This window comes from Mustela erminea, chromosome 4, assembly GCF_009829155.1.
Source record: "Mustela erminea isolate mMusErm1 chromosome 4, mMusErm1.Pri, whole genome shotgun sequence".
In the NCBI taxonomy this organism is placed as follows: domain Eukaryota; kingdom Metazoa; phylum Chordata; class Mammalia; order Carnivora; family Mustelidae; genus Mustela; species Mustela erminea.
Window position 1 is genome coordinate 82,503,405 of NC_045617.1, and position 14,004 is coordinate 82,517,408.

General features: G+C 47.5%; 1 protein-coding gene across 4 annotated transcripts; it reads right to left on the reverse strand.

Moving 5' to 3' along the window:
* Positions 1-570: 570 nt before the first annotated feature.
* Positions 571-8,505, reverse strand: VGLL2 (vestigial like family member 2). Of its 4 annotated transcripts, XM_032339713.1 has the most exons (5): positions 8,217-8,505; positions 5,701-6,013; positions 3,110-3,637; positions 1,889-1,951; positions 571-1,805 (listed from the first exon to the last, which is right to left on the reverse strand). In XM_032339713.1, the coding sequence occupies exons 1-4, from the start codon at positions 8,295-8,297 to the stop codon at positions 1,908-1,910; spliced, it is 966 nt and encodes a 321-aa protein (XP_032195604.1). In that variant the 5' UTR covers positions 8,298-8,505; the 3' UTR covers positions 571-1,805; positions 1,889-1,907. The 4 variants fall into 4 exon arrangements, with proteins under 4 accessions (XP_032195604.1, XP_032195605.1, XP_032195603.1 ...); XM_032339714.1 differs by lacking the exon at positions 1,889-1,951; XM_032339712.1 differs by having other exon boundaries at positions 571-1,951.
* Between the last annotated feature and the right edge of the window lie 5,499 nt (positions 8,506-14,004).

The window sequence follows — 14,004 nt, forward strand, 5'->3', positions numbered from 1 at the left end:
TATCCAAGAAAAACTGTATTTGTTTCTCATGTTATAATGAAGGTCAAGATTTGAACTAATATTTTTATGCTTTAACAGTCTAGAAGGGCAATTTGAACATGACACAAAATATTTCTTTCAGGCATTTCAGTGAATGAATACAATTTTGGCATCAAGAGAAAATTAAGAGAACAGACCCCTAATTTCCTCAATATCAAACTCTCTTTCTCTCTCTCCTCTTTTTTTTTCTTGCCTCATAGTAGGTTCGTTTTCTTAGCCTACCTTGTTAAACTGTAATATAACGAATACTTCAAAAATGCTTTTTAACTGACTTCTGTCTTAAGAGTCTAGAATGGAAGAAGCAACAGTAATTCTCTTCCGGAGAATAATAAATGTGACAGGTAAGCTCTGGACTTCTGTGGGCCACAATTTTCTCATTTGTGAAACAGAGGTGGGATACCTAACTTCTCATTCCCAGGGTTGATGTCAAGTGGAAAAGGGTTAATGGCTTTCACAGAATAGCAAACACTTTGGAAAAACAAGAAGCAGTATATACATAAAGTAGTATTAGTTACTGACATCAGATTGTACTACTATAAATTATTTTATTCTACTCAAGGAAGACTAAGACATTTATTTTCTTTTCATGAAATAACACAGCGACCCTGTAGTAAAGAGACATCTTTACTGTTCATTTCTTCTTCCTCATCACCTTCAGCTTTGCCCACGCACAGACGCCTTCCCCTGTGCCAAAACGAAAGTGACCAAATGGTAACCACAGAGACTGAGAGGAATATATGAGGTATTAGAGACTCTGTGGACATTTCTTTCCCTTATGTTGATTTTTGGTTCTTCTTCATGGAGACAGTTTGGGTTTCTTGCTGCTTCTCTGGCTCCCACCCGCCCCCATCCAGAGGAGGATGAAAGGAGAGATGGAATTTGTAGGAGAGAAGGCAGAGAAAGGTTTCTTCTTTCATCGTAAAATGTTCCCCATAAAAAATATGACACACACACACACACACACACACACACACACACACACACACACAAAATAGATCCAGTGCAATTGCAATTGTTGTGCCAAACACTGGGAAGTGCCACCTTGGTCGATGTATTTCTGGAGTTTTCAACAGTTGTCCTACAACAGCTGCATTTCAGTAAGACTTGGGCAGATGGCTCCAGATAAGCCACTTGCCACTCACATTTAGGCTGAGGCTTCCATGTTCACAGTCCAAAGGAAAAGAGTGTGTCTTTTTGTGTCTGGAGTGGGTGTTGCAGAGAGAGAGTGGGCACAAAGGGAGCTGGAGGCCTTGAGGTGAGGAAGAAGGGACTGGCCTCTTTTACTTCTCTACCACAGTCTTCAATGCAAATACAAATACATTTTAAATGTGAGGATACAGACATCAGGAGAGCGATGGTCACACTACTTAATGACATAATTCACATCAGCATAGAAAATATTCACACCAGAAAGTCTCTTTTTTTCTCCTCTTTCCAAGAAAACTTAAGACAACATATCACCTAAGTGAGTTCACCACAGGTATTTCCAGTGATTTGCCCCAAAGTCATTAAATATGAGTCAGAGTCTTTGGATCTGCTCTTTCCGCAGAAGGAATCGAGTTAGACAAAGTTTCTGAAGATGCATGTTTTGGTTTTCCCAACACGTGGAGATGTCTGAAGTCTCTGCCTTCCCCCACATCCTCATCCATGAAGTAAGAGGCCCAGATGCTGAACCTCCGTGGCTGGTCAGAAGGGAAAGGGAAGGGGAAACCCGGGGCCATCAGATCAGCTCAGGAGGGATGTGCCACAGAGGGAATAACGACGAGCTGCAAACCAAGATCAGAAGCCATTACAAACCCACTCGATTTCAGCTCTGAGCATCAGCAATTGGCACTAGGCAGAGACCTACAGGGAACAAGGTGGGCAGTCTAAAACCAGTGCAGATCCTTGCTTTTGTCCTGACGCTGGAAACCTGAAAACAGAGAGAAAACAAAAGAAAGAGAGAGAAAGAGGGAGAGGAGAAATAGAGAGGGACGGAGAAGGGGTTGGGGGCAGGAAGGCACAGGTATTTAAGGAAAGAGAAAGACAAACACCACTGTTTTATTGTGAATGTCACAGAATTCACTTAAAGGGCATGAATGAAAGTAAAAGCCAAGCCAACAGAAATGTCAAATCTTCACCTGAAGAAAGGGCGCGTGGGCAAGACTACAAGCCAATGATTATGTTTATAGTATAAACCATTTTTTGGTTATGCCCTAAAAATAAAGGAAGCAGAAGAATGTACTTTTCAATTTCAACTCGTTAAGCCAGAAACTCAGTATAGTCACTGAAACCACGTTCTCTTTAATTTTTACATTTTAAGAGACCCATTTAACTTGGTAATTAGTTTGATATCAGAAGCACATTTTTCTTTCCTTAAAATTGTCACTAGGACACAATACCTTTCCACCCCCCAAGCTGGAAAAGATTTTGAACTACACTTCTAGCTCTAGGTACTCTAGATCAGCGCTGTCCAATAAAACCACAATGGGAGCCGCAGGCATAATTCTAAAATTTCTAGCAGCCACATTGGAAAAAAAGTAAAAAGAACCAGGTGAGAATTCATCTTAGTAATATATTTTATTTAACCCAATATGTTAATATGCAATGTGTCGAAAGTATTCCAACATGCAGTCAACATAAATATTAGTGAGATGAATTGTACATTTTTTCCTTGTACAGTTTTGAAATTCAGTGTGTATTATGCGTGTACAGCACATCCCAATTCTTCCTAGCCACATTTGAAGTGCTCAGCAGGTTCGTGTGGCTAGCGCTTACAGAATTGAACAGCGCAGAGCTAGAACCGTTTTAACTGTTTGTTTGTTTGCTTGCTTGCTTATTTAAATTTGGGGGAAAAAAAATCATCTATTGTATCTACTAGCCAGGTTAGGGCAGTGTCTTTCTTTCTCTTTCTGCCCACACCGACGACAGTGGGTCATCTGCCTGCTGAAGCGCAACCCTGACATGCAGACCTTTGGGCCGAAATGTCACTGGGGTCTCCAAGGAGAACTAAGGGGGATCCGGGGCTCAGCCCAGGGTCGGACACAGGGCAGGAGGGGTCCGGGGAGACCAAGCTCCCTTTCCCGCTTACCTGAGTCCACGCTGAGTCCCAGACCCTGGGCCACGTCCCCCGCGGGGCTGGCGAAAGGTCCTCCGGGCGCGGCCCACGCGGCGCCGGTCGGCTCGCCCTTGGCGGAGAGCTCGCAGGGCGGGCTGCCGGGCGCCGGCGCCGGGGCGGGCGCGAGGCGGGCCGGGCGCCCTGAGGCTGCGGGCATCAGCAGCGGCCCGTAGCGCGGGTCGAAGTGAGGCGCGTAGACCTCGTGCACCGCGGCGGGCCGCGGGTAGGCGGCAGCCTGGGCGCCGAGAGCGCTGCCCAGCGCGTACGGGTGGTGCGGGTGCGGGTGCGCGTGGTGTGGATGCGCGTGGTGCCAGGGCTCGGCCGCACCCTGGTGCAGATGACTGTGCAGCGCGGCCGGTGAGTAGGGGTCTGCGGCGGCGAAGGGCAGCTCCGAGTGCGCGGCGGCCAGCGGGCTGCCCAGCGGCGCGGGCACCGGTGCCTGGTACGCGCTGTTCCAGAAGGAGGCGGGGAAGCTGCGCTGGCTCATCGGGAAGGAGCCGTCTGCAGGCCGGCGAGGCGGAGGGGAGGAAAGGAAGAGAGGAGCGCGTCACCGCGGAGGAGATGGAAACGCCAACCCCGCACCGCGGGAAAGCTGAACGCTCCGGGCCGGCGACCGTCGGGAAAGCCGCGGCGGGGAGAGGACCTGTAGCCCGGCCTCGGGGGCGGCGCCTTTTTGGGGGTGCCGCAGCCTGCGAATACGAGGTTGAGGCACCGCAAAATAGGGGAAACCCTTTGGGAAGGAGGACCGCTTCCTCGGAGTTTGCAGACGCGTCTCCAGTGCGGAAACCCCAGGACAGATTGGGAGAGGAAGAAAGGAGAGACACTCCCTCCAGTTCCAGTTTTGGGGCGCAGGGAGCTTCCTCCGACTCCAGGTTGTTCTGCCCCGGCGGCCTCGGAGTAGACGCGGCCTCCCTGTCCCAGCCCGCATCCTCTTCCCAAGCTAAAGATACCTCTTCCCACTCTTGGTCAGCCGCCTAGCGATTTCACTGCCCGCTCTCGCGTTTCAGCCTCCCCTGCTCCAGAAAATGTGCCCCTCCAAGGCCTCTGATAGACTGGAAGTCCATCGACATATTTCAAAGTCTTGCTATTATTAGCCTCCTTTCTAGAAACCTTTCAAATATTTTTTTCCAAGAACTCAAGCGAAAGAATAAACTGGACATATTAAAGGAGCAGTTGTATTATTTGCAGAGGGACACAAAGGGAAGATCTTTAAAGTTTTAATTAGTAATATTTGTGTGGAAGCCAGGAATAATAATAATAATATAATAATAATTCTTATGGCCAGTTATCACCGCTGACCCCTAGCCCTGGGAAGCATTTTAAAAGAACAACAGCATTTAGATCAAATTTATTGTGTTTAGTGGAAAGGGAGGGAAAGAAAGATATATAATGCCTGGGGTCTTGATCCAGGACCTCCTCTAGGGAAGGCATCTGTCCCGCATACTAGAGAATTAAAAATGTGTTGAAAATGCATTCTAAGTAGCAAACAGTCTTCCTGTTAAAAATACGTGGGCAACTGGAGAATAAAAAGAATGTTCTGTATTCCAAACTAATGATCTGGGATCTTGTTTAGGCACAAACTGTCAGACACTCTTAAGAGAGAAAGGGAGGATGAGGGTTGTCATTCCCCCCGCCCCAATGTAATATTTGTTTTCTTTTTACAAAATCCTCATTTCTCATCTTAGTACAACACATCAAAAATTAAGTTTAGTGAGAAAGCTTACCCCAAAATAGTTACCCCCACCCTCGCCCTGGGACTAAAAGGAGATTGAGATTTCAGAATAGAAGGGAGATTTAGTTGACTTGACCAATAAATCATTGTCCCGGGCTAGATAAAGCAGTGCTTTGAGAGAAGGGTAGAACAATAAAGAGGGGATGTGTTTGGGGAAAGCCCTTAGAGATGTTTTGGCTGTACCTAAATTTTTATTTCTTTGGTACTTTACTTGCTTACTGAAAGACATTTTCTGCATCAAGTTTTGCTAAGCAGCTGAAGCCTGGCAAAAAGCATACATACATACATTTTAAGAGACATTCATCAGCAGGTTTTGCTTCCAGTGGAATCCAGGACTTTTTCCTCTAGGCAAATTTGCAGGAACTGCTAAGCACCCTGGAGGTTGTTGTAGGTGAAGACCTTCCTTGTGGCTTGGGACAATGCTGGAAGCTTCACATTCCCACAGCACTTTTACATACATTTTTCTATTTGCCAGACAGCCATCTCCAGGTACAGTTAAGAGGGTGATATTATTCTAATTTTGAAGACCGGTAAATAGAGTGACCTCAAAAGGGTTAAAAGACTTGCCCAAGGTCATATTGCTAGGATATGCAGGGCCCATGGGAAAACGCAGGTCTCTCAGTTCCAAGGCTAGTGGTTTTTGTAGGTCTCTGCTCTGCTCTGCCTCTTCAAAGGAGAGATTTTTCCCCTCTTCCTTCCTTTTACCTACCCTCTCCACAAGACCTGTCCTCACCTCCTCTCTGACACCTAGTATTCTTTTGGCTGCCATTCCTAGGTGGGCCCAGGCCTAGAGGGCTCTGTATCTGCCCTTAGAAGTGGGCCTTTCACTCACCCCGCCAGGGCCCGGAGCTCCTGGGTGCTTTGCTGCTTGTACAGCTCGGGGAATAGCTGCTAGGCTGGCTCAGGGCCCTACTGAAGTGCTCGTCCACCACAGAGCTGATGTCCCCCTGGAAATAGGTGAAGAGGACGCAGCGGGAGTTGATGTACTCGGCCTCAGGTGGGCGCTCTTTCTCTGGGCTGCCTTCTTCCTCTTTGATACTGGCTGGAGTTTGGCTGGAAAAGGAGGAGCTGCCACTGCCCGTGCTGTTGCTGGGGCTGGCGGTGCACTCTTGGGCTTCCTGCATTTTGGAGTAATAGGCTAGTTTCTGCTCCAAGAGAGAAAGAACAGAGAGGTCAATTTCAAAAGAGATGGCAAATTGGGTTCCCATTTCACTCCCTCAGATCCCTAAGGTATCCAGGGGGAAAACTGGCATCCAGGCTCTAAGCCCTGTGCTCCTTGAGTGGCCAACTGCCCTTCTTGGTGTCTCCATCTCCCCAGACTTGCGGCCAGGCCACAGGGAAAGCTCTCTGAAGATGTTAGGGGAAAAGTCCCAGAAGATGCCAGGATAGGAGCGGAGTTTAACCACAGAGCCAGGCTTGGGGCAGATATATTTTTAAAATCAGGCTCCAGGGATAAAGGGCACCCAAGTCCAGTTAGGGCCTGACTGTCCCCTGCCTAAGATTCCAGGGCAGATGCACACGATGCAGGATTTAAGCATTGTCCTGAGAGAGCACGAAAATGCCAAAATCCACTCCATTGCAGACAGAAATGTTAAGGAAGAACTGCTACAGAGGTCAGAGATAGTTCCATTTAGGAAAGAATCTAGTGGGGTAAAAATGTGGCGTAACATTCTGATATGGATCATGTGAATAAACGCAAGCTGATATTTCTCTGGTTGCCCATAAACTGTCCACTTAAAAGTCTATCTCAGTTTTTAAAGAACTCTTCTTTTGAATAAGAAAAAAACCAGAGGACTATGAGCATTTTGACCCTCAACATCTCTGGGCACATTGAGGAAATAACAAGGAACGAAGAAGATCTTGGCTGTAAGGATTGGTAAATTGTGGACGTCTTGTAGTAATTTTAAAAACCAAATGTAGCTGCTGAAATATTTTCTTAGAAATGAGCAATAGACTGAATGCCGGGTTAAGACATTTATGCGGGCGGAGGTGGTCTTGAAGCAGGCTGATCACACAAAAATGAGCAGAGAACTGAATGGCATAGGTAGGGTTGGTCCAGGGTCAGGGAGGAGAAAGGACCAAACAGAAAACCAACCCATCTCTCCTCCTTGCAATAGTGCCAGCCTGGGAAGGAGCCATCTCAGACGCTGAAATCAAAAGACTGGAGTTACTTAGTGGTAAGTATCGCCACTTCACCACATTCCCCGCTTGGCTTATAATGAGGGACTCTGTTGATTCCCTAAATTAACATCGTGAGACTAAACAAAGTCCTAGATGGAAAGTTTAAAAGGGGCAGGGGCGTAAAAAGAAAAGGCAAAAAGCAAAACCTACACGTGCCATCATTAATGCATCAGGAAGTTTTCGAATGGACATTCTGAATTCGCAGTCAAATTTGGCAAAAACTTGGACGGGTCGGGGGAGGGTGGGATGTATTTCAGTCTCTCTTGAACAGGAGGAGTCCAGGCCCTCACTTTGGAACCTGCTTCCGACTCCTAAGGCTCCCTGGGTGTGTGATCTTATTCTCTTACTGGACTACGGTCTTCCGTTTCGACAATATTGGCTGAGACGCGGGAAGAAAAACTGGTCTACCAGATTCAGTCCGGAGAAGAGAGGAATTGAAATAATCGAAACTTCAAGAGTTTGCTGAAACGGGGTAAGGGGTCTTCTTACAGGTGGACGACAGGAGAGCCTGATGCAGCCACGCAGGCTCTAGAAAGGCGAAATACTATCTCCGACGCTCGCACCCGCCAGGTCAATTGCACCCCAATAGTAGTCCCCAGAACTTTGCAGAGCAAAGATTATAAAACCCACGCTTTTAAGCAGTTCTCTTTGTAACGAATTCTCTGTTTCCGGAATTAATTGGCCTGATCTTTTGAGAACTGAAACGGAAAAATGTTACTCCTTAGATAAACTTGCAGGGGTGAGAACGCAGGCCTTTGTACTTTAGACAGAAAGACAGAGACCGGCCTTTGCTTTTGTTCTCGTCACTCTCACCTTTGAGACCAAAGTTTGGTTTTCCCTGCGCGAGCTTTGCTCTCATCTCCCCTCGCGCGCACCGAAGAATCTGTGGAGTTCGACAGATCGCTCGCGCGATCCTCGTGTGATCGTTCCCCGGAAGCACCGGGCACGCATTAGCAGGGTTTAGCTGCCTTCCCGAGAGAGCAAGTGGACAAGCTCAACCTATCGTGTGGCAGCGCCGGCGACCCCCGCATCCCCGGGGCTCCCGCCGCTGGTAGGACGCCCCGGACCAGTGCGGAGGTGCCCTGGACCCCGGGGTGCAGGCGGTGCTCCAGGAAGCAGGGGCGCACCATCCATCTCCAAGGTCCCGGCCCCGGGAGAGACACTTACCTGGTGGTAGGGGGTGTAGGCGGCTGCAAAGTAAGGCTGGGGAGGACCGTAGACTTGGTACATAACATCCAGACAGCTCATGGCTCCCCGCTGCGAAGACGGGTAAGTGTTTTTTCATCAACTCTGGGTCGGTGGAGCGCAGTGATGCTGCATGGGCGGCGCTTGGACCCGAGCTCCCGAGTCATCGGCGGCGGAGCGGTGGCCAGCGCGTTCAGAGGCTCGGGATCCCGCTCGCAGGCTCCCCTCCCACCCCGGCAATTTCAACCCAGACCGCGCTCCGGGATGGAAGCGCCCGGGCTCCCGCTAGTGGGCATTTAAACCCCACGCTGGACTGGCGTGCTGACGCCACTCCGGGCCGCAGAGGGGGCGGGGACCGGGGGGCCAATGGGGAGCCAGGGACTGGGCCCGAGGGGCTACCGGCGTGTTTCCCCCGGCTGCCCCGCTGCGAGCTGGTAGCCAAGCGTGCGGTGAACTGCTCAACTCAGAGCCTGAGCCCTGAGGCTTCGCACCAAGAGAAGCAGGATTCCCAGGCTAAAGCTGGACAGGGAAGCAAACCAACAGAGACAGAAAAGGCAGAGAGGGAGGGAAGAGTGCAGGAGGGGGAAAGTGGGGGTTCTCGCACTTGGGGAGAGAAAGAAGTTTGATGCGTGGTGGCAAAGGTCCCGTGGGAGAGCCCCGGCCTCAGACTGGAGGGTTGAGAGTGTGTGAGTCCGGGAGTGGCCAGGTGGGGCAGATTATCTGCTCTCGGCTTCTGGTGAGGGCCGGGAGGAACACCGCTCTCCCCAGGAATCCCCTAGGGTATCCGTGTCACCTCAGCCAGGAAGTCGAGGGAGTCGGGAGACTCCGGCGGGGCGCGTAGGAGTTTCCTCTGCGGGGAACTGGCAATGGCTGAAGCCGGTAATGACCGCCCTGATGCGCCTCCTCCGACCCAGCCCGCCCACCGCCGCCCTCGACACCTCAATTCCGCTCTCTGGGGTCGGACCCTCCTGCCTCTTTAGCGTTCGATCCTGACACTTGCTCTTGGAAGTCCTCCACCCAAACTTGCTCCATCAGCGCTGTTCGCTCCTTGCCTCCGGCGGCTCCCGGTGAGAGCTGCTTTCGAGGAGTCCAGGAGGCCCTACCCAATCCCTTGCAGCCACGGGTCTCCTCGGCCTGAAGTCCTTTTAAGTTACGGCAACTCTTTGGGACGAGGACTTATTGACTGAAAGAGGAGTCATTGGGGAATGCAGGAAGTCAGAGAGGACTTTTGCTGCCTCTTCAAACAGTAAAACGGAAGCTGCGATTTTGTGTTTTATTTTAGACGGTTGAAAGGTTGAGTTTCAATTGTGAAACATACATCGCTGTTCTCTTTCCTGCCGAGAGCTCTCCTGGCTCGAAAGGGCTTCCCGCGACGCTCTTCATCCTTCTCGAAGCACTCCCCACTCCCAACACAGCCCCTGGGGAGCAGGGTTTCACAGTGGAGTCCTCCGTCCCGCAAGTTTAGGGATGAATCGAGACAACACTGTCGGTGTGACTGGATCAGGGGGTGGAAAGGGCATTACAGGAATAGTGGTGGGCCTGACTTGAGAGGGCGGCGTGGGCAGAACTGGGGAACACTGAGAGCCCAGAACCAAGGACAAGGCAGCGTGCATCACGAACTCCAGTTATTACCCAGTTTAAAAACAACAAAAATTCTGACATCGATTCCCAGGTTGTAAAACTGCCAACAAATGAACCCTTAAAGATATATCTGTCTTCAAAAAGTGAATATTTATGACAAATTGTTTCCAGGTTGAGGTTTTGGTTTTTTGCCAGAGTAATAAATGCGTAAAGGCTCCAAGTCTCAGTTCGGTTTATAAATGGCGCGGTGTCCCGAGGGACCGAAGAGTTTAAGTACAATGTCGACTTTAAAGAAAGTTAAAATAAATGAAAACAAAACAAAGACACCACTCAGTCCAGTTTTATGGAAGTCTTTTTAGGGTCCATATTGCCTCCTGCTGAGCTGGGCCGGCTCCTAGAGCCTTTGGCGATCTAGGTTCACGGGTGGCGCAGAACACCCTTCCCGCCCCCAACTCAACCCTCCCTCCCAGGGTGTTTCAGAGGAGTAGCCTTTGTTTTCTCTGGAGGCTAAAGAGCGAACCTTCATCCAAAGAGCCACAATGTGCCCTCCTGGAGGCGGGAAGTGGTCGTGTAGGTCCGAGTCTTCCTCGTCGCCTAGGCGCGCGGGAGCTGCGGAGGGCCGCTCTGCCCTGCCCCGCACCTGGTTCAGGCTCCGCCGGCCCGCGCTCTCAATCTGAGCGGAGCGGAGGTGCCCACGCAGCCGCCGCGCCCACGACAGATGACGGCCAGTTGGCGCTACTACGGAGGGTCACACTCTCCCCTTCTGCACAGGTCCTCTGTCTATCTGTGGATACAAAGTTTCTACTTTGGCTTCCTCCAGCTAGAGCATCTCCGGGGGTACTGAGCGTCCTTCGCCGCAGCGCACTCCTTTCCGCGCTACCCAGGCTCCGCGTCGTGGCAGGCTGCCGGCAGTACCGCGTGGTTAAATAGCTGGGACGCGAGCGCCTGATCGCGCCCCTAGAGAGGGCTGAGCATCTCCATTCTTGCCCTGGCTCACCTTCCAGGGGGTACCTCCTATCCCCTGTACGCATCACTTTGATATTTTAACTTGACTTTGACCATGGGACCAGGGGAACTTTGGTTTTCCCACAAATTCAGGAGAAAATAACGACAAAGCCTCTTCGAATCCAGCGAGGTTCAGCAAGATGGTAGTTATGTTTGAAGAGGATTACAGGAGCGGTGACATCCCACGTTTCCAACAAAGACAATGAAGCGAATGTTATGCCAGTTGCCTAAGGCTGCTTTCTTTTCACATTTCTCAATCTCCCGTACTTGAACCAGTTTTTGAAAACCTTGCTCAAGCTAAGTAAGGGTACTAGCTGTTCAGGAGTTTAAAGGAACACAGGGAATTTGGGCCAGTAAACATGGATTTGAATTTATTGAGGAAAACAGTTGCTTCCCCCCAAATCCAAGGTAGGGAAGAAAAATGAAGAGTCAGAAGCTTTACAGTACGCCCACTGATTGGAGCAAGGTCAGTCTTTTTCTTGTACCTGGAAAGCTGTCCTTTACACAAAGGTGGTATTTCTCTATCAGACGAGATTGTGTCTTGGTTACATGCTGAAGTAGGAAAGTAAAACAACTAAATTTAATCCCCTCTGCCCCCCTCTACTCTCGAAGACCTTCAAACCACCAGGACATGAAATCATCAAAGAAGTGACAAACCACCAGGACTTGAACTCAACGAAGTTGGGAGATTTTGATTCAGAGCCTTGGAAATGTACTACGGAAAACTGGGGAGGAAATTCTCTTCCTTCCTTCCTCTCTCTCTCTTTCCTCCAGTTATTTTAGAAGAGACTACACACAGACAGTTATATGTCCCTGAGTTTGGCTTTCTGGACAAATGTACCAACATTCTCAGAAAGGTCCACTATTACCATGACAGCTATCTAATTGCCTTTTAACCTCCTAAATGGGCAGAGGGAATATCTTTTAGAAATGAATATTCTTTTAGAGATGACTTCCACTTTATGATAGCTTCATGGCAATTTATTGAGCATTTGCCAAATGAAAGTAGTTAATTGCACCAAAATTTCCTTTTGGTATTCCATTTTAGGGTTCAATTCTTCCCCCCCCCCCCCCAGTGTGCAATTCTAACAATATCTAGAACTGTGAAAATAAAAGCTGCCTTTACTCTTGAAGTTAACAAGTGAAGTTAATTGCTTTTGAATGATTACATGTTTCAAGATATCACAATGAAATACTTTATTTTGTCTTCAGGAGGATTGTCTATCATTTTCCTAAGCTAATTGACTTCAGTACCTTCAGAATTTTTCCATCCACCTGTGTCATTTTATTCTGAAAACTGTAAAGAAACAACTTTAAAGGAAGGATGTCATAATAGAACAAATTTGGAGAACTGACCTGCAGCCATCCCAGGCCCTCCCTCATCCATGATTTATTTGGATCATTGACTGTTGGCATTTTATGTTGCCTTATGCTGCCAACCAAGAGAGATGAACACAGTGGTAATCTCATAGGCTTTTGTTTAACCCCTAAACCCATCCCGGCCTGTTTTACAGAGCAGAGATGTGTTCGGAATTTGAGAGCAGCTGACAAGATTTTTTTTGACAATATTAGTTGAAAAGATGTCTGTGCACATCAGGTTTTTGGGGCCACAGTATATTATTTAACATCAATACACTGGTAACTAATAGGGAATCTGAATGGTGATTTTATTAAAAAAAGAAAAAGAAAGAAAGAGACATTTCTGGGCTAAAGCTCACTAAAAGGCTAAGTAGAGGAATTCAAGTTGAACTTAGTGAAAAACGAAGACAAAGAGAATTCAACTCTTTTCTTTCCATTTTTTTTTTAGAACCTGATGTGGGATCCATCCCACATCAAGTACAATCATGACCTGAGCTGAAGGCAGACACTTAACCTCCTGAGCCACCTACGTGTCCCAAATTCAAATTCAATTATTTTCTTTTTTTTTTAATTAAAAAAATTTTTTTTTAAATTTATTTGACAGACAAAGATCACAAGTAGGCAGAGAGGCAGGCAGAGAGAGAGGAAGGAAAGCAGGCTCCTCTGTGGGGCAGGGAGCCCGATGCGGGGCTCGATCCCAGGACCCTGGGATCATGACCTGAGCCGAAAGCAGAGGATTTAACCCACTGAGCCACCCAGGCGCCCCTCAATTATTTTCATACAAACTTAGAATAGTTCTTAATGTTTTCAAGTAAAAACCTCCATGGTCTATCCTAATGAATAGAGGAGACTACTTTGTAATTATTGACATACATTTAATTACTGTAATATTAAACATTTCCTCTTCGCATTTTAAAGACTATTTTCTTGTTACATACAAATCAACTTCACCTTAGGTGAAATCACAACTTTCTGAATTTAGTTTTCTCTTAAGTTCTTATTGATGTCAATGGCCAGTTCTAAGATTGAAAAATATATTTAATACCACATCCATCTTTTAGAAGTAAGTTCTTTTTAATGAGTCTCTAGGAAATGCTTAGTATAAAGATATCATTATACAAATTCATATGATTCATACCTTTCAAAATGATAACGTACAAATGGCAAGAAGAGAGGGATTTGGAATAGCGGTGTGTGAAATATTTTGGCTTGATATGTTTTTACAAGAGAAATGAAGGAAATTTACATTCTCTGATTGTCTGACTCGAACACAAAGAGTTAAGTCATAGAGCACATATCAATTACATCTTAATGGGGAGAAGTTTTCATCTTTACTTGGCTGCAAAAGTCACTCTAATTGTCTTTAACTTCTGATAATAGTGAAAAAAATTATTTTTTAAAGACACACAGTCTGGTGATGACCTAGAAGCTGACATAACTGTGAAACTTCTTTTGTGAGATACAGGGACATAGAGGAATTTGCAGATTCAGAAGGTAGAAGTAGACTGAAGGATTTAAACTGGTGACTTAGATATTTGACAGTATTGGTGTTGATCCATTCCCAAACTTCTGTTTATAAACTTCATTTCAGCAGGATGCTAAGGGGATTAAAAGGACACCACAGCAATAACAGACAGAAGGTGAGGATATCCATTTGAGTGTGACGTCTTGTCACATGTTTCAAGAGGTCTTGAAACAGCTTCCTAGAAATTCTCTCATAGGGAGTTTCTCTTGGCATGTGTGGAAGAATTTTAGCACAGACTGCTAGACTGGCATTGACTATCTTAATTTCATTGGTTGTTGTGACTGATTTTTAAGCAGATTT